Source organism: Dermacentor albipictus, chromosome 6 (genome assembly GCF_038994185.2).
Source record: "Dermacentor albipictus isolate Rhodes 1998 colony chromosome 6, USDA_Dalb.pri_finalv2, whole genome shotgun sequence".
Taxonomy (NCBI): domain Eukaryota; kingdom Metazoa; phylum Arthropoda; class Arachnida; order Ixodida; family Ixodidae; genus Dermacentor; species Dermacentor albipictus.
This window is the reverse complement of record NC_091826.1, coordinates 99,409,360-99,436,254: the sequence shown is the minus strand read 5'-3', so window position 1 is coordinate 99,436,254 and position 26,895 is coordinate 99,409,360. Positions and strand designations below refer to the sequence as shown.

General features: G+C 45.3%; 1 protein-coding gene across 2 annotated transcripts in view; it reads left to right on the top strand.

The window, feature by feature from the left end:
* LOC139061303 (calcium-activated chloride channel regulator 1-like) overlaps positions 1-26,895 on the top strand; it is a 197,585-nt gene that overhangs the window by 41,295 nt on the left and 129,395 nt on the right. For both annotated transcript variants that reach the window (XM_070541086.1, XM_070541085.1), the window contains exons 4-5: positions 502-629; positions 6,975-7,089. In XM_070541086.1, coding sequence (XP_070397187.1) covers positions 502-629; positions 6,975-7,089 — 243 coding nt within the window. The remainder of the gene's footprint in view (positions 1-501; positions 630-6,974; positions 7,090-26,895) is intronic.

Genomic DNA, 26,895 nt, shown 5'->3' with positions numbered 1-26,895 from the left:
GGCATAGCTTTAGCGAAAGACAGCGCCCCTGAACTTCTCCCACTGGCCGTTTCACATGACGCAGCCGCACGAGAAGATTATGAGAGTGGGAGATAAGGGTGGTAGTCGTCTTCCAAGCCGGCGCTCGTGCCGCTGCAGGCAGCCCCCAATGACAAGGCGAATGATATGTATATGCACCTGCATACGGCTCCGGATCGCTGGTTAAGGGCTGCCTTATCTACACGAAATGGGCAGTAAATAAACGCTCTTGAAGGATCGCCACAGCCAAGATAAACCTTCTAACAGATAATTTCAATAATAAAACGAGTAGCTTTCTAAAAACATTTGGCTGTATGTGTCAATTGAAAATCATAAACGATGCTTTCTGTATGATTGTTTTCATATCGGCCGATAAAACAAAATTCTCGTCTTTGGGTATAAGCCAATAGTCGTCACATTGGAGGTGATATTTTATAAACCACAGTGATACCTATTCCTTAAAATGAGTTTTTTGCTTTATAGGTAAAACATTTTTGCAACTCGAAGCAGAGAAGTCATAGACACAACAACTTAGCACCTAACATGCAGAACGAGATCTGCAACGGCGAATCCACCTGGGACGTCATCAGACGGAACAAAGACTTCATGCGGTACGCGCCTTTAATTATTGCTTGGAAAACCACTGACGCATTAACGTCAAATCAGGGCGAGTTGTAATTGGCGTGTATGTTTAATCAGTGGGGCAAGCTACGACCACACAAAAATTGAAGGACAGGGTACTCGCCCTGTGTCCCTCCTTTTTGTGCTCCTTCAAAAATAAATGTATGACGCCCATGGAAATCCAGCTTTAGTACAGTGGTCTTTGTGACCTCGTGGCGTCGGAGTTTAGTAGAATCGTAAATTTCTTCAGGTGTAAATTTATTACAGCAAGAGGAAATTGGTATTGATTGCAGTTTTAAGGCTTCAAGGTACCATCCTCGAAGCTTTACAAAAAGAAACATTATCATACGCGAAAAAGAGCAGGCCTATAATAATTGGAGCCAATGTATTTATCAGCTCCTGACATGCAATTTGACTAAGTGGATCTTTTATTTGTTACAATTCTTCTGATGTGATTTAGGAAGTTTTCGCTCGTACCTGACATCGAAATAAACTATTTTCATCTCTGTTCCCACTACGCGAATATGTTACCTGGCAGGAAAAGTGCACAATGCACATTAACAGGGTGCCCTAATTTGAAGCGGAGATTAGGACATCGGAATGCCATGTAGCTAAACAGAACCAAGTTAATGTTGATTGCCGCCACTTAGAGCTGCTGAAATCGCTTTCTTTTATTCCGGCTAATTAAATAATTACAGTTAATTGTTTATTGAACTTCTAAAATGTCATTAGATAAAAAGTGCCAAAGAGAACATTGTTAGGCGACATGAAGAATTCCCGTTACAGTTTCACGTTGCTCAATAAGTGCTACATAAAAGTGTTTTTCCGAGACTGAAAGAGGTCGACAAACGCACCCAGAATGTTAGCGTGACTGGCCGCGCGAAGCACATTGCGTGAATTCACGGGCTTCCTTCACGCTTGGAAAAACTCTTTTATGTTCCACGTATTGAGGCACAGAAATGTGCAGCGGGAGTTTTTCATGTCGCTCTAGAATCTCCTCTTTGACGCTCGATCTATTATAATATTTGAGAAGCTGAATAATTAAGACTAAACACCTATATACGCAGAATGAAAGATTTCAGCATCTCAAAGCAACGGCAAACATGACCTTGGAGGTGTCCGTCTACGTAGCATTCATATCGTACAGGCTTCCACTAGCCTTGATCACCCAGCTCGCCTATGATTTTGTCTTAATGTTAAATATTCCTTTTTCCTTGTGATGAAGGCATCTCGGTCACGTTGTCATAAAAAGTTGCATGCATTCAGATTCTATAAAGCTAGTCCTTTAGTGGATTGCTATGGCCCTTGCGCGCAAAGCAAACTGAAAAGCTTTTTGAAGCTTTCCTTCATATTCCCACCGTTTGAGTAGAGGTCTTGCGCGGTGACGTATACCTGGGACAACCATGTTGTAGGAAAAAGCGCTGTGTGCGTTTGGACACCCGAACAAGGAGACGCATTTGCTGACCTTAAGGCGCGCTTTGCTGCAGCCACTACTAGTGGTACACTTCTATGAGACCGCTGCGACTATTTCGCTCACGGCCGCCAGTCAAGTCAGCACTGGCGCTGTTACAACAGATGGTCTGAAGTAGAGCCGTGAATACTGTCTTATGCCTACTCTCAGCCCTCGGATGTGGAGCTACGTCGTCATTTGTTACGGTTGTGATGTCTGGTGGTTATAGTGGCTGTGTAGAAATTTCTTAGCTACTAATACGGCCGGTACATTACCGTAATGGCAGATAGAAATCTAGTAGCTTCGTCACAATCGTCAAGCCACTTAAGTCCAAATTTAGCAAGGTGGTCCCTGCTGCTACAGAAATAGTTCGCAATTGTGCGTATAAGTGGCACAACGGACCAAGACGCCTACTTTTTGTCAAGTTATGATGTAACAGTAATGGGTGTCGAAGACTCGAGTACTGCACAAGGCTGTCATTTTAAACCCATCACAATATTTGGGTGTGCCAGTGGGTCCAACCAACAGAGCTCGCCTTATACACGAATTCAGGGACGCTACAAAGTTGGAGGCTAAATTCTTTTGCACGTTAGGAGCGGAGATACGGGCTCATATGTCGATACCTGCGGTGCGACTACCTTTCCTGTTGCACGTCCTGAAGTCACTTCATGCCCCTACTACTGGTCATCCCCGATATACCAAGACTTACGCACGAGTTTCTCAACATTGCTGGTGGCGCAACATGAAACAGCACGTGAAAGCAAATATTGGAGCCTGTGCTCTCTGCAAGTATGACAAGGTCGCGTTGAAAGCTTCGAAACAATAACACCAAGTTTGGAATCGCCGTTTTTCCACTAAAAATTTGGGCGCATGAATTACGTTGGCCTCTTCTCCAAGTCAAAAAGGGGTAACATATTCCTCACATATTCCTGTGCATGAACCTGACCGTCCGAAAACCACATTCGTTACACCCGATGGCCTCTACGAGATTAACGTAATGCACTTCGGGTTGCGCAATGCGCCTGCTACATTTGAGCGTATGATGGACACCATCCTGCGCCGCCACAAATGGGAGACTTGTTTGTCTTACCTCGACGACATCGTGGTCTTCCCAACCGATTTTGCGACACACCTCGCTCGCCTTCATGACATTCTGACCTGTATCGCATCTGCCGGCCTACAGTTTAACCTCAAAAAGTGCCGTTTTGCTGCAAGCAAGCAAACCATCTTGGGTCAAGTTATCTCTAAAGACGGCATCCTCCCGGACCCAGACAAGCGCCGCGACGTGGCAGACTTCACGGCGCCCACTTCTATCAAAACCCTCAAAAGTTTTATTGGCTGATGTTCTCATTTTCGCCGCTTCGTACGCTATTTCGCATCCTTCATGGCGCCCTTGACAAGATTAGTTTCCACCACTAACGGCATAGCAGCGTGGTCACCCGAATGTGATGCAGCATTTCAGCAGTTGCGCCACTTGTTGACCTCACCACTGATTCTTCGCCACTACGGCCCTGATGCTCCCACGTAATCTCATACTGACGCCAGCGGAGTTGTCCTTGGCTCGGTCTTAGCGCAACGGAAAGCTGGGTACGATGAATACTTTGCCGCTTATTCGAGCCGTACTCACAAAAAGCACAATTACTCCGTCACAAAAAAGATGTGCCTAGCGATCATCCGGGAACTAAGCAAGTTTGGCCCATGCCATTACGGCCTATCATTCGCCGTAGGTAACTACGGTGAATGTCTAGGTAACTACGGCGAACTACGGTCTACGGCCATGGCATAGACCACCATGCCCTTTGTTGGCTTTTTTTCCTTGAAAGACCCGCCGAGATGCTTGGCAAGTTGAGCGCTTCACTTGCAAGAGTGGGACGTCCGCGTCGTATACTGATCCGGTCGCAAGCATTCCGAGGCTGATGCGCTGTCTCGCTCCCCACTGATGCCTAATTTGGGGTCTCTGTCAGCTTCCTCGTCCACCCTGTCACCGGCGACCATCACTGACATGCTTACAGAGCAGCGCAAGGACCCAACACTTATAATGTTACTTGACTACCCTTCCGCTCCGTCTGATGTCGCTTCGACACGAGCACTGCGTCGCCAAGCAACCCACTTTTCCGTACGGGACAACATTCTATATCGCCGCAACTACATGGCCGACGGTGGGAAATGGCTCTTTGCTATACCTCGTCATATGCGCTCTGGCTTCTGCATGCCTTTTCATGCTGATCCTCTAAGCGTTCATGCCGGCGTCCTCAAAGCTTACACCAGATTGTGTCAACGCTATTATTGGCGAGGCATGTACAACGTTGTGCAAAAGTACATTCAGTCTTGCACTACATGCCAACAAGGCAAGATCCAGCGTTTAACAGGACCGTTCCAGCCGCTACCATGCCCGTCTAGTCCGTTCGACCGCGTCGGCACCGACCTCTACGGCCCGTTTCCATTCAGCGGGTGTGGAAATCGGTGGATTATTGTCGGCATAGATCACCTTAGTCGCTACGCTGAGACTGCAGCTCTGCCAGCAGGGACCGCCTGTGACGTTGGTTTTTTTCATCCTTCACAATGTTTTTTTTTTTCCCCACGGTGCTCCAAGAGAACTTCTGATTGATAGGGGTCGTGCCTTGCTGTCGTCGGGTATACAAGCTCTCCTTTCTGAGTGCAGGATAATTCACAGCAAATCGACCGCGCACCATCCCCAAACTGACGGTCTGACTGAGCTGTTCAACAGCACACTTGTCGACATGTTGCGGATTTCTGATTCATCCGAGCACTCTAACGTTGACACCATACTCCCCTTTCTTACATTCGCATATGACACCGCGACCCAAGCGATCACCGGCTTTTCCCCCTTTTTCCTTCTGTATGGCTCTGAGCCTTCATGATCATTGGACCCGGCGTGGTTGCCTAGTGGCTATAGTGTTAGTTTGCTGAGCACGAGGTCGCAGGATCGAATCCCCGCCACGACAGCCGCATTTCGATGGGGGCGAAATGCGAAGACACCCATGTACTTAGATTTAGGTGCACGTTAAAGAGCCCCAGGTGGGCAAAATTTTCAGACACCTCCACTACGGCGTGCCTCATATTGAGAAAGTGGTTTTGGCACGTAAATACCCATAATTTTTTTTTTCATGCTCATTGGGCACCATACTGCCGTGCCAACCTGACGCAACACAGTATACTCCGCTTTCCGAAGTCGCCAAATATGCTGAAGATTGCCGTCAGCTGGCACGAACCCTGACTAGTGAGACTCAAAAAGCTCAAAGGACAAGACATGACCGTACTCTTCAACCGCCGCACGACTTTGCTCCTGGTTCGCTTTTAGGGCTATGGATACCAGCCCACAGTCCTAGCTGGCCTTTCTTCCAAACTCCTGGCGCGTTATCATGGTCCATACCGCATCATAGAGGCCACTTCACGGGTCAAGTACATCGGCCAGAAGCTCACAGTGTCAACAGACCTGCGTCGCCGTGGGCGAGAGACAACACATGTCAACCGCCTGAAACCGTATTACTACCCGCTTATCTTCTCCGCGCCCTCAGTCGCCAGGATGGCTACGCTTCGCTCAGGGGGCATTGTAATGACGTAGACGTACCCCTGTGTATGTGCTGACAGAAGAGGACGAGGAAGACGAAGGACCGTGCCCTGATAGTGAGTGAGCCCCGTGCTACGAAAGCCATTGCAGTGCCTTGATATACCTAGCGTTCCACAACGTCATGAACAACAATAAAATTTTGCGCATCATATATATATATATATATATATATATATATATATATATATATATATATATATATATATATATATATATATATATATATATATATATATATATTTATTTATATATATATATATATATATATATATATATATATATATATATATATATATATATATATATATATATATATATATGACTAAACATGTGTCACCTTGTACGTTCGCTCTGTGCATGTTATGTTTAGAAGCGATCCTATTGTGGTATTATAAATTCACGGTCCTTATTTTCTTACTAATTTATAACCTAAGGGTCTGTATATAAATTTTATGCCCACATATATGAGTAAATATTCGTTATTAGATGCCTTTCCAAAGCACGCTTTTAATGTTGAGCTGTGTATCACTTCCGAAGAAGATGCTTGCTGCCTTCGTGAAGATGCTCAGAAAGCTGTAACTTTCGCGGTTGCTCCGTCTTTGTATAAAAAAATTGAGAACCTAAATGAATATGTTAAATTTACGAAACGCAAAGCTATTCATAAGCACTGCAATAAAGACAATACAACAGATTTTAATTTGCGCAGCGTATTGCACCATCGCGATTACCAGCCTGCTTCTGAAGACGGCCAGACGCAGAGACCCCCACCTCATGATCCACGTGTCCACGTATTGCACCGTCCCCTGGATCGGCCACTTTGCTATGACACTGTATTCTTTGGAGCCTAAGTGCAACAACAACACTAGCATGTAGGGTGTCAGTTGTATCCAGAGAAGACACGCATCCTAGCGCTGGCTGATCCACGAAATAGTGCAGTTGTACGCTCCACCACTTCACTAAGCAGATGCGACAAACCCGAAACCTTTGGAATGTAAGCATAGACGCACCAAACCCTGAAATTTAGGAATGTAGGCATACAAAGGCTTACTTTAATAATGAAATTGCGCTCTTGATGCTGTATATTTATCGCACTGAGAATGTGTAGGTATCATTTGTTGTCGCTGCGTAATTCTGTAGCTGAAGAAAAAGCTTGTGTTTAAACTGACACACTATGCCCGTGGGGCTCTGGATATACTCGCCCTGTCTTCACCTAAGTTGGCAGGCTTTCCTTAACAATATCTATACATTTCTTGTGAAGTAACAAGTGCGCTATGTCTGCAACCTTTCCTTCAGCATTCCTCCGCCCAATATGTCCAAGCCCATTCTGGTGGAGTTTGATGAAATTCAGCAGAAACCTGGCAGAAGCCTGCGAGCTGTCCTTGTTATTGACGTTTCCAGGAGTATGAAGGTAGGAGCCTTTGCTTCCTGCGCTGTTTTGTAATACTAACCTTTCGGAATAATCAGCGAATGGAAAGAATTGCACTTGAATATCTTAGGCGACATACAAAGATAAGCGACTACTGATCAGTAATTTCACATCATGCAATGTTCTGCTCATATAGGAGTTCGAATAGCCCACTTTATTGGACAATCTAGTTTTCTGACAATATGTAAAGCGGAGGCTTTACAAACGTACGTCATACATTTTTGCAGCGGGCAGTTCAACAACGTATTATTCGCGCTGTTTGATAAATCCATCTTTCTATAGCTATCACAATAACGTCTGCGATGGCAAATCAACTGTACTGAACGATACTAGGAATAGTACAGTTGTGGGCACGCAGTTTACCGACATTCAGCCTCCCACTGGAAACCACTGCGACAACCGCGATGAGCCGCGATCACGTGATCTGGCCTACGACCTTAATCTCTGCAGCGGCGGCCTCAATAGCGGTGCACCTAGAGGCGAATATTCCGCTCCGACTGAAGAAAATGAAAGATGCCCATCGACTTACAAAAACAAAATCTTCAATATTTACAGCCATGTTTTTTTCCTTACTACACTTAAATGTCCGTAGCATGAGGAACAAACAAGATGAGCTGGACATTTGGCTAAAGGCCCTGCAAGGTAATTTTGACGCATTCATGTTCACAGAAACATGGTTAAGCAAAGATAAGTCTTCCGCTAGTTTTACTGATTACATGCCAATACGATTAGACAGAACTGGTAGAGGTGGTGGCCTGATTATTCATCTACAAAGAAAGTACGCATATCATATTTTTGATGAGTGCACAGTTATGAATAGGGATATAGAGTGCCTAATAGTGGAAACCAGTACGTTTTAATTGCTGATCTGTACCGACCACCAACTGGATACAAGCGGCATTTCCTGCAGCATTTAAAATGTAATAATATATTGTAATAATATTAATAGGCAGTTTCTTCTCTTGGGAGATGTAAACATCGACATGTTGGCAGACGACTCTTCTACGCGGGACATCATGAATCTCTTATCCTCTTATGCGTACGAAAATGCTATTTCTATGGCAATACAAATTATTTCACAAAGTTCTACTTCTATAGATATGTGTGTTTTAAACCTGAATGCATCAGATTTCAAAGCAGGGGCCCCATCATGCGACATAGGACGTAGGAGCAAAGCGTCCAATCACGCGAAGCCACGCGCAGTCAAAGAACTGACCTTATTGAACGTAAACGTGAGAAGCATTTTAAATAAGACTGACGCTCTTGAAAATCTACTCTTTGAACATAATCCAGACATAGTAGCGATTACAGAAACGTGGCTTCCCTCTGCTGTCTTAAATCACGAATTTGTGCCTCCTGATTACTCGGCCATTCGAAAAGACAGACAGACACGTGGTGGCGGCGTGGCACTGCTAATAAAGAAATCCCTCCCATACGAACCGTTGCTAAATGTGAGGGATGCTGAGGCCGTGTTCTGCAGAATTACCTGCAACAACACTGCCATAATTGTAGGCGGTGTTTACCGTAGTCCTGACTCGGACGAAAGCTTTATAAAGAACATACATGAGTTTCTGCAGCGCCACGCTCACAGCCTAAGACTTATCATCATGGGGGACTTTAACCTTCCAGAAATTAACTGGAAGAAAATGCAGTACTCATCACGTACTTCAGAAGCACTAATTGATGAAATGTTCAACTTCAACCTACAACAAGTAGTTGAACAACCAACACGCTCACATGGTACTGCAAGTAATATACTCGATCTAATACTACTCTCTGATCACTTCTTTGTAAACAAAATTAACACTAGTATTGTTGAAAGTATATCCGACCACGATATTCCTATATGTCACCTACCTCTGTCGTTTAGCATACAAAAAAGCTCTTTAGAAAGCACCGTTATCGACTTTGCGAAGTCGGACGACGCTAGTGTTTTGACGTACATGGCACATGAATTCACGGATTTTGCGGAAATGGCTTGCAATCCTTCGGCAGACGTAAATTCCCTCTGGATTAAGTTTAAGACAGTAGTACATGACTGCATTGAGCAATTTATACCGTTAAAAACAAGAAAATCGCGCAAATACAATCCATGGGTAACGCGTGAGGTAATTCATGCCAAACGAAAAGTGAAAAGGTTACGTCGGTCTTTGAAGAAGACTAAAAATCAATCACTTGAGACATCAAAATTGATTAGCACCAAGGCAGAACTCAAAGTCAAACTAAGCCACTCCAGAAAAGAATATTTTAGTACTACCCTGCCTAACTTCGTAAAAAGTAATCCCCACAGATTTTGGTATCACTTCCGTGCACGCAAAGTAATCACGCCAGAACGACCCCACGATGAAAAAGTTTCTCAAGCCAATGCATACAACAAGTACTTCCAATCGGTATTCACTGCAGATAACGGGTTTGTCCCCCCAATAATTCCTACAGGTTTCACCATCGACTCACTAAACATAACTGACTCAGGAATCTTTAACCTCCTACTCGGATTAGACACGAAAAAATCTAGTGGCCCTGACGACGTCCCGAATGAATTCTTAAAGCGATACGCAGAATGGTGCAGCAGGTATCTTGGCATTATCTTTCGCATATCACTTTCAACCGGACGTGTGCCAGATGACTGCAAAAAAGCAAAGATAATACCAATCCGTAAATCAGGTGACACAAACTCTCCTTCCAACTACAGACCAATATAACTAACTAGTACGTCGTGCAAGATACTAGAGCATATAATTTTAAAGCACCTAACAACATATTTTGAAGAGAATGGCATACTAACAGCCAATCAACATGGATTTTGGCACGGAATGTCAACAGTAACACAATTGACTGAAGTTATACATGACCTAGCACAAACTATTGACAATCGTGGTCAAACAGATATAACATTTCTCGATTTTAGCAAAGCATTCGACTGTGTGTATCACAACAAGCTAATTGCAAAATTGGAGTCAGTTATTGGAAATGGAAGCATTACAGCCTGGACTAGGGATTTTTTATCACAACGTTCACAGTTCGTTTTTCATGATGAAGCATCATCTGATACAGTTCCTGTCACATCTGGCGTTCCCTAGGGCTAGGTCTTGGGGCCCTTACTATTCTTAATTTACATCAATGATATCGTCATAACATAGCATGCAGCATAAAGCTTTTTGCAGATGATTTCATTATATATAAAGAAATAAGAAGTTATGAAGATCACCTTACTTTGAACAGATGCCTTAACGAGATAAATGCCTGGTGTGATCAATGGCAAATGTCTATCAACATCAAAAAATCAGTGACAATGGTAGTAACAACAAAGAAGATTAAGTCAGGATTCACCTACCTTCTCAATGGTACACCCCTAACTAATGTTCAGCAACACAAGTATCTAGGACTGACTCTAACATCAGACTTGAAGTGGAATGAGCACATTACCAACATCACTTCAGCAGCCACCCGTAAGCTTTTCTTCCTTAAAAGGTCCCTGAAATCTGCTCCCAGTCATATCAAACTGCTTTGCTATAAAACCTTTGTGCGGCCAGTACTAGAATACGCCAACACGGTTTGATTTCCTCACACAAAGACAAACATAGCCGAAGTGGAAAAAGTTCAAAAGAAAGCAATACGGCTTATTCACAAGTACAAAACCACTGACTCGCCCACAGAACTCCTGGCTTCATCCGGAATGGACACACTGGTAAACAGAGCACAGCAAGCTCGGATAAAATTCATACACAACCTGTTGCACAACCGCTTTAACATAGATTCTTCAAAACACATCACTTTCTCTACGTCCCGTATTTCACGCAATAAGCATAATGAAATGTTAGTTGAGTACCCTTGTAAAACGGACACATTTAGATACTCTTTTTTCCCTACTGCTGTTAGGGAGTGGAACCGCCTCGACTCAGCAATAGCTGATATAGACAAGCCTTCTATTTTTAGTAACATGGTAGAAAAGAATCAGGAATGACTGCTAGAAATATTTTAGTCTTATGCAAATTTGTCTTTTACATTGTTTAGATTTCTCTTATGTTATGTTATGTTATGTTAGATTGTATTAAGTTATGCACTGACAGGTTGTAAATTGTTGTGTAGCATTTATATTTCACGAGATTGTATTGAATGACAATTTATTGTATTTATAACATCTGTTTCATTGTTATAGCTGACTTCACTAATTATATGCATGAAACGATGTCTTTCTTTTTTTGCATTTTGTATTTTCCAGACTGTACTGTGTAGCTACATGTAGCGTATCTATTTTATTGTACTTTGTATTCACATGTTCTATGAATAATGTTGTATCAACGCTTACATTGTAACAATATGCCCACCTGCTAGGGTCTTGATAAAGAGACTGGCAGTATTGAAAATAAATAACTAAATCTGCCTGTATTCTTTGCCACACAACAAACCCTAACCACGAACTATAAACGCAGCTGGCTTGAACATAGGGTAGTGAATGGCTCCTCCTTAAGCTATTTTGATTCTTTAATTGAGCGGGCTGTCTGGTCAAATGTGTTCTTACAGCAGTATGCAAATTTTGCGTATGAGGCTTTTCTTCGGGTATTTCTTATTTACTACAATGATGCATTTCTACTGAGAGAGTATAAAAAATGCAATCGTAAAATTAAAAACCCCTCCAATGACACCGCCCTACTAAAACGCATCAAGAAGCAAAATAATATGTTCCACAAATTCATAAAATGCAAAGACGGTGACTTGTTCAAGGAATTTTAAAAAATATCGCAATAAATTAAACGCTGATATAAAGGAAGCCAAACTTGCATATTATGAAGCAATGTTTGCTAGAATAAGTACGGATCCGGCAATGTTCCGGAAACAGGTAAATTACCTCACTGGCAGAAACCCATCACCGGTCAAAGTTGACCAAATAGTAATCAATGACTGTATAGGAGGCAAGACGCTGGCAGATGAAGTTAACGAGTATTTCATTATTGCAGCCGTACCCCAGCCGTCTATTCAACGAAGTGGGCTCTACTGGCCTTCTCCTCGAGTAAATTCATTCGTTCTGAATGCCGTTACGGAAATAGAAATCAACGGTCTTATAACACGCTTAAAAATAATGTCGCAAGTGGGTATGATGAAATTAAAGTTGAACCTGTAAAGCGAGTGTCATTATTTATCAGCCCTGTCTCACGTTCGTCTTACGTCTCACGTTTCTACTGTCTCAGTAGAAACGTGAGAGTCTACTGAGTCTCTACTGTATTAGTCTCGCGTTTTCTACTGGAGTCTTCCCAGGTAAATTAAAACTGGCCAAAGTAATTCCAATACACAAAGGAGGTAGAATTGACGATACTACGAATTACCGGCTAACCTCAGTGCTACCGGTGTTTTCAAAGATTTACGAATTGTCAATAACAGGCTGTCAAAATATTTTACCAAGTATCATATGATATCACCTTCACAGTATTGTTTTCAGAAAAATAGGACAACTCAGGACGCTCTTCGTGCTGTCAAGCAGCAAATAATCAGAAATTTTGAAGATAAGCTCTTCACCTTAGGGATATTTCTCGATCTGCGCAAAGCTTTTTATTCCGTTGACCCCGATGTCTTCTTAGCTATAAAATTAGATTGCAATAGAATTCGAGGTATCACATTAGACCTTATCAAGAGCTACTTATCGTTTCGACGTCAGTTTGTTAAAATAGACTATAGTTCTTCAAAACAGCTTCACATCAAAGTAGGTGTCCCGCAAGGGTCGATATTAGGCCGGTTACTTTTCCTCTTATATGTGAATGACATTACGGAACTACAAAGAACACCCAAAATAACCATGATTGCAGACGGCACTAGTTTATTCTTTACAGGTAGAACACTGCATGACATTAAACAATCGGCCAATCTGTATCTAAATAATTTATCCACATGGTTGTAACAAAGCAAACTTCAGTTGAATGCAGTAAAAACAAAGTACATGATACTTAGGCCAATCAATGAGCATAAAAAATGATTAACCTACAGCACAGAGGACATACCTTAGAAGAAGTATGTGTGATAAAGTTCCTTAGGGTATGGTGTAGTGAAGAGTTGTCTTGGACCCCTCATGTCAATCATCTGCTCTCCGAACTCGCGTAGTCTGTTGGGTGTATTACAAAATTGGCTCCTCTTCTACCTCTCTGGCTAAAACAATTACTATAATACTCCCTGTTCTATTCTAAACTTTTGTATGGCATTCTGGTCTGGCGGACAACGACAAAAGGCAACTATGATAGGCTACAAATGCTGCAAAAACATGCAAGAACATTTGGTGAACCACACTATCTCTATTAGTTTGTTGCGAACGCAACCACTTTTTCCCAGATTTGATGTTTTACCTATAAATGTTTTACCTACTTATGGATACTGGCACAGCGAATATGTAAGAAGAAACTCTACAGTATTTACACACCTGTCTTGGCGCAATATGATATCCGTAACCCCAAACGCAGAAATAAAGAAGTAAGAACAAATTATTAAAAACAAGATCTGGAATATCAGGTAGTGGACATGTTAAATAACTGTGCTTGTATTTTGGATTTCTGCCTACCCAGAAAAACGTTCAAACGTGAACTGCGATCAATTTTGTTTTCCGTTGAAATTGTTAAGTAACAATGATAAATGTAAATTTTCGTTTGAGTTGTTGACTTCCTTCTAAGTGTTCTTCTGATATGAGCAAATCTTCAATGTGATTCTTAAAAATAAACTGCCCATATTGCTTAAGTACAGCCATATTTTATAGGATGTATGTATGTTGTAGGATGTGCGCGTGTACTATTTGTAACTGCTCTGTTTGTTACTGCTCCATTTGTTACGGGGGCAGAGATATAGTCAGGCAATCATGCCTTTAATCTCTGCCACCTGCAAGATGATGTGATCTTCCCGCAAATAAAAACGGGCTGACTGACTGACTTCGACGTATGATTTCGCTCCCACCTAAAGTTTTCGAAAGTTCACAAACCTTCTCGGAGCTGACGGAAACGTATCAGAGCGTAGCTCTTAGGCGGCCGTTTCTGCGTTGAGCGACAGCGTGTCTCGGTGGCCTAACACCTCGTAACCGAGAGAACGATCATAGCGAAACATGAAAGCGAGCGCGGAGCGCAGCGTCAAAGAAATAAGCGGGAGGAGGAAAGTGAAGCAAGAGAGCATAGTGAAAGCGTGTGGCTGAAAGTGGAGAAGGAGCAGAGGGAAAATGGTCTGCGCATGCCCTGAGTTGCCGGTAACCAAGGCATCCACCGCCACGTGGGCGATGTCATCTGCGCTCGCGAGGGAGCACCAGGGCGGCGTGTGGTAGGGACGGCTGCGTTCGTCGGCGGCGTCAGCTGCTGAGGTCAGTCCGAGGTTCCAGCGTCTATGACGGGGATCACTGTTCACGGTGATCACTGATAGCGGGTGGGTACGAGAAAGGCTCGGTGTACAGGTCCCTTGGTTGATGTCGCCGGTGGCACTAGTAGCAGGATTTCCCCGCGCCGAAAGGCCGCCATTTTCTTTGGTGAAACGAAAGGCGTGAGAAGCATAGCGCAGCGCAGTAAGAGCTGTGCGGACACTATGGCTACGATATGGCGTCAGTGTAGTGCACCTTGTCTGTATGGAAACAAAGCGTTCTGGTTCTATTATAAACCATGTACCTATATAATCATAATGCAAAATATTCACACGCGAAATCGAAGCACATATATAGCTGCTCTCAAACTTTTACATTATGGAGTGTTGTAATTGTCAGGTATTTGTTTTTCAGTGGAATATTTGATGGCGCCAGAAAAAAAAACGGCTTTGGGAGGATGCATCTGCGCGCGCTTCTAATGGGGCGCTGAACAACTACTGGGGCTTCATGAAATAACATAGTCCACGAGTAGCATACGCACCTTTGAACATCTGAGCCAAATTTTGCGGCCGTTTGTGGTGCGCGTATCTAGCAAGCGGATCGCAAAGTCACCTTTCTGACAAACGCCCTCTTCTCAGCATTAGGCTCGGTAATCTTTTGTGGGCTTTTTATATGTCGTCGTGGGGCAGTTCATTTTTTTCATTGCTTAGCGGCGTTCGGCTACATAGCGTACATACCACGACTGCCAAGGGTGCCGACACCAGTTCACTGGCTAAGGGCACTGCGGCTCGTTAAGGCAAACCCAGCTTGGCTTATGTCTACTGTGTCGTAGGCAGAAAAATTTGAAATTGTGGCGCATAAAATGTTCTTTAACTGCGCATTACGGTGACAATTAAAAGGAGGAGTGCTGTCAATTAAAAAGAGTGCGCCGTACAAGGTACGCCCAATAGTGTAGAGCCTCGTTTTCTGTAGTTGCTGATCATGTCGAAAAGCAGGACTTGATGTGCGATATGAAGGCAAACGTAAGCGCAAACAGCACGTCAACGACAGTCCAAATTGACAACCTGCTGTCAGCTGTATTCAAATGCGAGCTATTTTTAAGAATCAACCAATCTACTTTCGATGTGCGCTTGGTAGTGTAGAATGCGTAATTTGTCTTCTGGGTAAAAGTGAAGAGTTGGCGGTAAGAGGTAGAATACCTTGTAATGACGTATTCCTACATAACAGGTCTTCAAACGTATGTAGCGCGCCAGTGCATTCGGCGATGGGATGCTTGAATCTGCGAAGGAAGCTAGCGCCGGAGCAGGAAGGCTCCTAGAGGTGGAGAGAAGGAAGCATCGCGAAGAAGGATGGCAGGAGGAGGCACGCTGGGTTAATCTCCTCTGGCAGTTCCTTCGGGTGCTGTGTGCTATATGTGCCTGTGAGAGCATGCGACGGTCTCGCGCGTGCAAGGGGAGACAAAAGAGAGGAAGCACACCGTCTTCCCACAGGAGAGTGGGGGTGGGGCTTTCTTTTCAGGCGGTTGCTGCATATTGCACGGCTGGGCCAGACGTATCTTGAAAGCGATCTGCGATACGGAGCCTGTTTGTCTAGGCACACCGTGGGCGAATAGCTTAGTGTGAGGTATAGCACCCGCATCCTTGCGCGTCACCCGCGCTCACTGTGTTAACCGACACTGACTTCTGTTCGCAATTGAGATTTTCTTTAGTGGTACGTGATATATATGGTAACCGGATCCTTGCTGTGCCGGAAGCGGATGTACTGTGTAGGGTTAGTGTTTCGGTCGAGATTACAAAGAATAAGCCTGTATTATTTTCGAGGCATTTTTTATGAATTATCAAGGGCTCCACAAAATTTCTGCGGTTGTGTAACTTGTGTTCATGGTGAACGAACTGCTCTTTACGCACAGCAGTGGAAGGTTGCGCGCATGCTTATTTGTTATACCATCGTACGCACAGAGTAGTGAGCGCGTTTCTATGTAGGTTAGTGAATTATTTTTGTAGTCTCGTCAGCTCCGTGGGCAAGGAGAATATTATGGTAAAATGTTGAAACCGTCCGGGTCAGCTGGTCATCGAAGTGGAGGCCTCTGTAAATATTTTTGTCAACTGTGTTTTATTCACCTGCTTGTACAAATAAGTGATCTGCTTTGTACGAATGTAGGAAGCTCTGACTGGGCCTCTTCAATTTTTAGAATTCTGGCAGCCCGCTGGCAGCTCGACCGCTGCTATTTCAGTCTGGTTTCGTAAAATTGCTTTTGGCTGATGGTGCTTCTATTTATCCCCCTGTGCTGAAGAGGTCGGGCTGTGGTTCGTACGTGAAAATGCACGTCGCTTATTACTATGCAAACGTTTCACACGAGAAATATTATCGGACGATCATGAGGGTAAAATGATGATCTAATGTACAGTGCTGAGCAAATGAAAGGTAAACTAAGACCACATGGCCGTCGGCGCCTGTGGCACTACCAGTGAGGTCTCGTGAAACGGAGATGGTGCATTGTGGTATACCCTGAGGGCGAGAGTGTTGTTGACGGAGAAAGGCTGCGTCCGGCCGAAAGTCGTTCGGTCTAGGCTTCGCCAAGCCGGGGCGTGGCAAGCCGTGGTTTACATTGAACACTGGCCTACCACAGCGCTTAAAGCGGACATGCTTTGGCGAGAAGCTGGTTGTGCACGCCTGACGAATGATTTTAATTCCCGTTTTCGGGACGTGCTAGTGTGGCGGAATCATTCGAATCAAAGTTAAGCTGCTCGCATCATCTTATTTCCTCTGGATACGGAGAAGAATTTGACGGATTTACTACAAAAAGGGAAGAAAATAAACGCAAAAGAACAAAAGGAAAACCAGAGACTGCGAGCGCTTTCAGCATTAGTCCTTTTGCATATGGTTATGTAGCATGGCACTCTATGGGTAGCCGAATACTTCAATACATCGACTCGTGTAGCCACGATGGCCAACATTAGCCGGTGCAGGCCTCTAAACAGGACCGCTGCTGAAGACGAAGGCTGTGGCATTGCGCAGCTAACTTCTCAGCTCCCCTTCCTCCTTCCCCCAATGGCGATGTGCCTTATAAGTTTTTTGAAAAGGTAGAGCGAAAGATTACAACTTGCTTATGCCTGAGTATTTTCGGCGCACACTGTGATCCAGTTTACTTTCTGTATTTTTCAGCGCAGACACTGCAGAAGTATTGAAAGCGAAGTATTGCACAGCATATTAGTTTACCGGATGCCTTAAGGGCACGTGTTTTGTTGTATTTTCTGTTTTGATGGTATGTAACTTTTAATTGTAGCCTTGCAATATTTTACTCCCTGGTGCGCAAGATTTCTGTTCATTTCTTGTACTCAAGTTGATGGCCGTGTGGACATAACAACACGCCATATATTTGAATAAGTAAATCGTTCTCATTCACGTGAAGACTCGTGATACATTTTTCCGTTCGCCAAATGTTCCCGTGCAGCCAAAGCCGGCTAACACACGCCGTTATGTTAACTGGCTTCGGTAAACGTAAGGATGAACAAGTCGTCCGTGAAAGGTGAGAGAAAAACATGAAAAACATGGAGGAGAAAGGCGTTTTCCACGAAATCGCCGTTTTTGCCGGCGGAGAATGACCTAGGGGCTTGCCAAACAGCACGAGACGTTGTATGATACGTACCCCACCCCAATGCTCACGGAGCATGACAGGTTGCTGTTGCGAATAGATAAGCTTATGCTTCGAGCCTCTGCGGCGAAAAATTCTGACAACCACCGATGGTTGCCCGTCTTATCTGATACTTTGTACGTGAAAAACACCGGCTTTTATCACTCGCGTTACTCTGTAAATTCTTGCATAAGGACGAAACTATGCATGAGGACTTCCGTACTTCACCAACCATGCCAGGCATATATTTCGCAGAGCGTGTTCAAATAGTTTCCTTGTATGACAGAAGCATGTCGCAGTCACCAATTATGGCAGTTACGGAGATCACGTAATGGTAGGATCGGTTATGTGTAAGCCATCAAGGCCACCTACAAAACGTGCCCCGAGGATACCGACCGATGGCAATGGCGTCGGACGAAGATGAACGCATTCAGAATGTTACAAAGTACGCCCCACGTTTTGCCGCGAAGAAGACAAGAAATGACGTCACGCTTGGCGCTAGCGCAAGCTCGGTGAGGCGACGTCTTCATGAAGGTGGCCGCCGCAGCCACGTGGCATCTAGGAAGCCACTTCTCACTAGCACGAACAAAGCCAAACGGCTGGTATCAGCCCCGGAGCACTAGGTATTTAACTGCGCAGTATTGGAGGGATGTGGTGTCCGAATGAGTCTACATATACGACCCCATGGGACTAGCATCTTGTGTATAGGGGGCCTAGTAATGCAAGGTACGGTGGCTTGCCTTACATTTTTCGAGTAATTATACTTGAGAGTGAGACTGTGAAGTGGTCAGTGATCTCTAAGCAACAATTCAGTCACTACCTATGTATGGCTACGTCTGGTCAATCTAGTAAACATTGTTTTTAATGGACGATTTGTTTTATCCGCTACCAGCGTCCTCCAACCAACGATATCGATGTGAACGTGGTGGAAACGAACGTCGGGCTGTGGAAAATTATCAGGCGCACTCATACTGCATAGACGAGGCAACCTATAGTTTGCCCGCGCGGCACCAGCACCGAATGCTCCCCTAGCGGACCGATGGAAGTTTCGAGGGTCGTCGCTGCGTTAGCGCTCGTGCGCGTGGTTTTTGCGATGCCGAGTGCGACCTCATCAGCCAGGAAAGGTGGCACGAAATTGTGATGTGTTGTTGACTGCCACAGCAGCCTCAAAAACACGCAAGGTCGTACGCCACCCGTGAAGTTCTACAGATTTCCTGGGAAGTGGTACGAGAAGGACAGACGACATGCATGAATAACTGCAGTGCGCCGGGTCAAGTAAGTCTCATACTTTCGCTTTCGCGTGTAATATCTTGAAAGCGGAATAGTCATGTGCCTGTTGTTAGTGCACGGCCGTTTGTTTAGTCGTGTCGTGTTGTTGAATTGTGGTGGCATCCGCCGTTTCTTAGCGCTAAATGCAGGCATGTTGCGCCGCTAAGCTCGACGACGCGTGCTCGATTCCCAGCCACGGCGGCTTCATTTCGAAAGGGGCAAAATGCAAGAACACCCTTGTTGCCATGTGCTTTGATTTTTGTGCACGTTAAAGAACCTCCAGAGGGTAAAATTATTCCTGAGACTCCCCATTACAGCGGGCCTCATAATTATTTCGTGGTTTTGGCATGGTTTTGGCACTTAGAACCCCCGAATTTATTTGATTGCACTGTGCCTTCCCTCGCGATCGGCATGGACGAGCTCAAGAGAATTATTTCCCTTTTCAAAACGCTGCAACTTAAATTACTAGTTGTGCAGGTAACGAAAGGGGCCGCGCGCGCTACTTTTGTGTGGTAGCAGACCGTATTTAATGCAAGCCGCGGTCGTCGCCGTCGTCGGGAAGCGGCAGATCGGAAAGCAGCCGCTCGAGACGTGCGCGTTATATTTGTTGTTTGCCCATGCTTTCTAAGTATCTAAGTGTGCAAGTATCATAACTTGTAGTGGTACCACTCTTGTAGAATAATATATGCGCACAATCACAGGAACGTTACCTTTGCAAACGTATTATTGGGAGTAATTTAATCCCCACAACAAATAGGCACAGATACTGTTTCATTCATGTGCGATGCAGGTGGAAGCGGTGCCAAACAGACCAATGGCAATCACAACAGTCTTCTCAGCAATCAGCACCACCGGGACATGTGCTTTCCTACTGCAGCGACGCAGCTCTTGAGCAGCGGCAAGACACGTGTGAAACAGACTCCAGAACAAGCCTTTGTGAAGTGACGGAACCGTCAAGAAGCAGCCCAATGGATCTGCAGTCATCGAGTAGTATGACAACAGAAGTTCCTGCTGCCAGTGTGACTTATGCTGTAATTGAAATAAAAGTGGCTAAATTTCTGAACATGGTGCGTACCTCTAACTCGACGTCGTCTGCGATCTTGTCGGACACCTGTGACACGCACTTGGCTTCCACTATCACATCACCGTCCACAATTTGTTCAACGCCGTACATGTTGGGAAACAGACGCTCCCCTAACGTGAGGTTGCCGCCACGAAAAAAGCTGTCGGCGTCGGCAGCCTTCTTGAAACCGCACGGCAATCTTTACATCGCTGTTGCGCAAGCAGGCGATCTGCCGCCGTCGAAAACGGAGCGCCGTGAGAACGAGCAGCGAAGAAAAGCGCGGACAACACAATGTAAACAAAGCGGAGACTGCGCCACGGCGCGACCGCGCGGCTTGAGGCTTCCACATTCGGGGCGCTGTCAGGAGGCGCAGTAGCGCTGCCTGGCCATGGTTTTCTCGTCTATCGGCTGATTTTGGCACGCTGGCACTTTGCGCGTGCCCGAGCCCCGCAACGGGCGTCAGCGTTTATATGCGGCCACAGATAGCGTGAAGGGACGAGACGCTGTGTGGCACGTACTACAGGGTGCGATAAGGAGTACGGTGCATTAAAAACTTGCAGCTGGAATTGTTGTGGAATGTGCGGTCGAGGATGACCCGTAGACATGTCGCATATCACTAACGTTGCAGCGAGGCAGTAAGATATCTTCGAATTAAAGGGAATCGGCAGCCCAGAGCGTTTGACCTTCACAGTGAGTGCGTTGAGTGGTAGCGTGGTGGACGATGTCAATGCCGGAACGATTTACTAGGCGTGCATTTATATGGATCCGTGACAGAGCGTCAGCATAGGGATTATCGGGACAAGTGGTATGCCAAATATCAGTACTGAATTCGGAGATATATGCAAGCTGGCAGATTTCGCGGGGAGAGTGCGCGGAACTGTTGGAAATATTAGCATAAAGGAGCGGTTTGTCGTCAGTGGGAATAACGAGCTCATGCCCTTCTAGGTTGTAGCCGAAATGGCGGACTGAAAAACGTCTCTTGGCGGACTGGAAAACGTCTCTTGTCGCAAACAAGAGACGTTTCGCGCACAGCGCGAACTGAACGCGGGCGCGACCGCGAAGGGAAGCGGCGACGAAAACTACACCCGTTGGAGATGAAATCGCTCCGCCAGGGGAGAAACGAGCGCTGGCGTCTAGGATGAAACTTGGCGTGCGGTCGTCTATGGTGCTCTTGGCAGTGATAAAGGCAGATTCAATTGCATTTCTCGAAGATAATGGTGTGTGAGCTCGTAGTGTGCCAAAGAGTAGACTTTGCCGAGGCTGAAAAAATGCAGCACAATGAGGAATGAAATGGACATAGTAACTGATGAGGCCCAGATATGCCCGTAATTGCTAATTGCTTGATGAACGACGGATGTGGGGAATCCCTAATGGCTTGGATGCGGGATAGGAAGAGTTGGATGCGATACTCTTCGACTCGATGGTCCATGAAATCGAGAAGGCAACGGCAAACTCCCTCTTCAAGATGTTTAGAACCAGCCCATATTTAAGAAGGCGTTCAAACAGCTTATGTAGGTCAGATTACTTTCCCCAACAGAGCTACTTCGTAGAAGAATGTCGTCTATATAGACGAAGCAACAAGTCAGGTCACGGAGTACTTGATCAACGAACCGCTAAAATGTCTGAGCTCTATTGCGGAGACCGAGTGGCATGCGCACGTATTCAAACGTGGCGAAATGAATAATTATTTCGCTTTTAGCAATGTCCAAAGGCTCGACAGGAATCTGTTGGTAGCCTTTTACTAAATCCACCTTGCTGAATATGCAGCAACAATAAAGCGATGCGTTGAAATCCTGGGTGTTGGGTCTACGGTTCCTACCGGGAGACGTCACATCCTTTAAAGCACGGTAGTTGGCACACGGCCCCCAATCACCTACCTCATGGGCACCATGTGTAATGCCGATGACCATGAGCTAGCGGAAGGATGAAAGAAGCTGAACTCGAGCCTATGTTGAAACTCTTACTTTACAATTGTCAGACGGTCTGGAAATAAGCGGCGAGATTGGGCGTATATTGGTGGTCCTTTTGTCCCAGTGTGATGCGCGACGCTGTGCATAATTGGACGATCTGGCCAGGGTGGTTGGAACAGCTCTGGAAATACCAGCAGCATGGTGGACCACGGTTTTGGTACGTGGGTGTGTGATTGCACGAGACGCAAATGTGGTGTAGGCGTCATGATAGCTTGTACGGACAGCTTTGTTATGTAGTCAGTAAGGCAGGAGTGTTAATGGTCGACGAGAAGGTGAAACTTTCACAGAAAGTCAGCGCTGATGATCGGCCCGCGGTCGCCGACGATGAATAGCCATCTAAAAGGGCCTTGCTAGCCACAGTCAGTACTGACAGATTTCTGGCCATACGGTTTAATGTTGGAACCGTGCGACGGCAGTGAGAAAAGACGTGTCGTGGCGATGTCTTCTTCAGTCTTGAAAAGTAGGGTAATGACATAAGTTGCCGCGTCAGTGTCTCCAATATAGCAAACTTTCGTGACACGGTCGGTGACGTAGAAGAGGTTAGTTGATGTAGGGCCAGTAGCCCTTGCCGTCATGAGTGACTGGCTCCACCGTTTCTCGGAAAGTTGCAAGGTGGATGGCACTGCCCTGCGCCATTGCCATATCTGGCGTAGTACGAACAAATAAAGGGAGACGGAAGGCGTGCCACGTTTTGGTGATGCGAATGATGACGGTGCTGGTGGTTATTCACATGAAAGCGTAAGGCAGCCAACTGGTTAGTCAACTCTACTATTTGTGCAGCAGGGTGAGTGCATGAACTGTCAGGTTCGTCAATTTGCTGGTGTAACTGTGGTTTTGTCGCAACGGTTTCTATAAAACGGTCAGCAGCCGATATCGTAGAATGGGAAGAATTCATGATCTGGTCTGCCATTGTCGCTAAGGCCTCGACAGACATCGTAGGTGAGGCACATAAAATCATGTGTATCTGGTTCAGTATACGCTGGAAGAAGAGCTCCCGAAGGATTTTCGAGTCTGCTAATGATGGACCGGTTCTCAGGAGTTGTCATGCGGCGAAGCAGGTCGGTCAGTTTGCTGGCACCAAGGTCCTCTGATGAGAGACGTTCTTAAATTCGTCGCGATTCACAGTCGGGGGTGCGCCTAATCAACTCCCCGTTAAGGATGGCATACTGATCATAGGCGGAGGGGCTAGCAAAATGTAGTGGACCAAAGCTGCAGTGATCGGGTTAAGCGCACTCACGACGTTGTCGTATTTGAGCACCTGAGGCATGACTCGGTGACGGTGAAACTGCGCCTCAGTGTGGATGAACCAGTGTGTACCGTCTCAGGGCTAGAATTCGAGAAGTTTGAGTTTGGCGACGGAAGGCGTTCCGTTTCCTTCGAGATTTCGTTGTTCGGCGGCCGGTTCCATGCCGTCGAGAAGAAACTTCGTAGACGTATAGACTTCTGTTGTGGTATCACGTCCGAGGTAACCAACTTGTACGAACAGAAGGCCTACATATAAATGCCGTTTATACTTCAGGTGACTGCGTTGATGTCGCGCCTACCATCGTTGAGATTACATGCTCAATCGCGCTTGTCAAGTCTCTCCTTCCACCACGCGGCTCTATGAGTGCTGCCCACTACACTTGTAGAGAGGGTGCAATTTGAGTAGACGCCATAAATTTCGTATCAGCTAACTGTTCCTGGTTCACGGTTGTTAAACATAGTCGGCGTGGCTTCAATGAGCGGCTGTTCGAGCACTTTATCGATGCAGTGCTATGGACCACTGAGGCAACCTGATGTTCTATTGCTTATTCTGTCTTTCGAATTCTCGATAATGCAAAGCCAACGCTTTCATTGTGCACGACTGTATTCGCAATTCGTGTTTTCATAACATGTCAAATATGAAATGTGCGTTGTATTTATGAACTCGTATGATTTTACTAATTGGAATGGCCAACAGCCTCACGTGCACCACATGCAACATCGATGAGACTCTCGCACATGTTATCTGTGTCTGTCCGCGATAGAATGCCCAGAGACAAGTACTGTGCAGAGTACTGGACCAGTTGCACAATCATTCACTATCAGAATTCAAAGCTTTAGGCCAGTACTCCCTCAGAACACTCACGCTAAAGACCTTACTCCCATTATAAGGTTCCTGCGGTCTGCGGGTCTTCACAATAGACTGTAAGAACGCGGCCACCTACCGCTTGGTAGTGTACGCGGTTTGGTTGTGCTCATCTGTATTTATTTAGATCTCTCGCTTCCGCTCTCTTTCTCTTTATGTCCCCCTTCACTCTTCTCCGCGTGCAGGGTAGCCAATCGGAAGTGCCTCTTGTTAACCTCTCTGCCTTTCTATGCGTCATTTCCTCTCTTTCTTTCTCTTCATATCATGCCCGAATATAACATAACAGTGACAAACATTACTTCGTTTTCATAGACTTGTAGAGAGAATTCTTGAGCGAGTGGCCAGCAGCGGACGTTGTTTCAGCGGCGTCTGGGGAGCTATATTAAAGCACGAATTTTAACATGAGAGGAGGCAGGACCGGCAGGACAGAAGCCCTGTCCATATGGCAGTGTCGGTGACTCGTTTTCTCAAGCAAAGAGGCATTGGGTGGCTAGACTGGCCACCACAAGTGCGCCCTAAAGCCATAAAATGCTCCATATCTTGTAGACCGCTTCCCAGAGCCTCCGTCGATGAACTGTGGGTGGCCGCGGATTCAGGTGAAGAGATTGAAGTGTCTCGGAGATTGGTTAACAGTGTTACCCTGGTCACTGAGCTACACCCTTGTACCTGTATATACTGTGAATACATATATTTTCTCCCCGTAACCATATCATTGTTAATGTCAATATTTGAGAGCATATTAAATAAGCCTACTTCAGTAATGACCATATAGGGTATGGGCGGAAGGAATGAATTCAAATTTGACATGGACCATTCTCTCTAGTGTAAAGAAGATTGAATATTATCATTAGATGCCTTTGCTATTTTTGAGTGGTCTTGAGTAATGCAGCCCTCAATATCAAAAGCCCTGCAGTTGCGTGATGAAGGAGAAACTAGACGTCAAAATATTTATGGGGATGCCGAAATGAAATGCAGCAATAGTAATCCACGGTAATTCTGTTTATCTTTCGCAAATTGATGTCGGAGTTGAATGGTTGAGGTGGATATTTCTAGTATTCTAAAATTCGTTAGTCAGCATTTTTCTTTTTTTTTTGTCTTAGTGAGGTCTTAGTTAAGTCTTTTAGCTGTAGTGTGGTCTAGCGTGCATAAAGCCATGAATGAAGGAAGCCTTCTTGCAACGAAGCTGTGTTTAGATACCCTTTGGCAGCGGTCGATGCCCGTCCGTCTGCCCGTCGCCTCGACCTGAACAAATTTTATTCTTCAGTTTCTCGCGAATGGTTTTTAGCTTTCAATGAAAGTTGCGTATCTTGAAAAAAAAGATTATACTGAAACTGTTTGCTAAGACATCTCTATCATTACGCCGAGTTTCATTTACTTGTCATAAGTATAAGTTCAGAGTGAAGTTGCAACGTTAAATGATTCCCTTCTGTTGTCAATACATGGCCGTTTACAAAGGGAGTATGGCAAGAAAAAGCGGCTGTAACTCTTGTTTTATCAAAGTATCTTGAAACAAATATATGACAATTTGCTGCTAAGACGACACTAACATTACGCGGAGTTTCATCCACTTTTCGTAATTACGTAGTCACAGTGAAGTTGTACACATTGTGGAATTCCCGTCTGCTGTCAATACATGGGCTTCTCCGGGAGGGAAATGTACAGCCCCATAGTTGCATGCTAAAATAAAGCTCTTGTCCTTTCAAGTTTCATTCTGCTAATTAAACACGAAGTATGTTCAATCGCAAATAATAAGAAACTTGTTTTCTTTTCTGCGCTCCTTTCACCGCGCCCCAATCATCACATATCATCGCTCGTGTGCCCCTTTTGTGTTCTTGTTACGTCATGGTCGCGTAGGCTATCTTATCGGCAGTTTCCACGAAGCTCTGGCACGGGCCAAACGCGTGTTGAGCGTGATACCTATATACACATAGATGCGTCGATTGAGGCAAACGCCACCGCAGCTTCGCTGCTTGTCCTTCACAAAGTGGAAAGGCTGAAGGATTATTTTCTGCGCTCATTCATCTCTGTTTTAGCACGCAGTATGCCTCAAGCACCTTGGCCCTAGTTTCATTCCATTAGTCGTGCTAATAGGTCGCGAAAAATATTTATTCAAGTGCTGCGAAACGCGTCCGCTGTTAGTTCATGTCACCACGTCAGCGCTGTGCCAAAATCGTGGCCTCAAGCGCTCTGGGCGGCGCCACCATGAATCCCGGGCCGAACGACTTTCGGCCGGAACAGCTTATGTGAGTCACGAACACTCTCGCCCTCAACGCTTATCACAATGCACCAGCTCGCTTTCACGAGAACTGACCAGTGGCACGACAAGCGCCGCAGCTACGCGCTCGTGTTATCACGTTTATTGTGCTGAGCACTGTACGTGTGGTCGATACTCAACGAGTAGAGTCCTTTAACATAAGCGCCCTA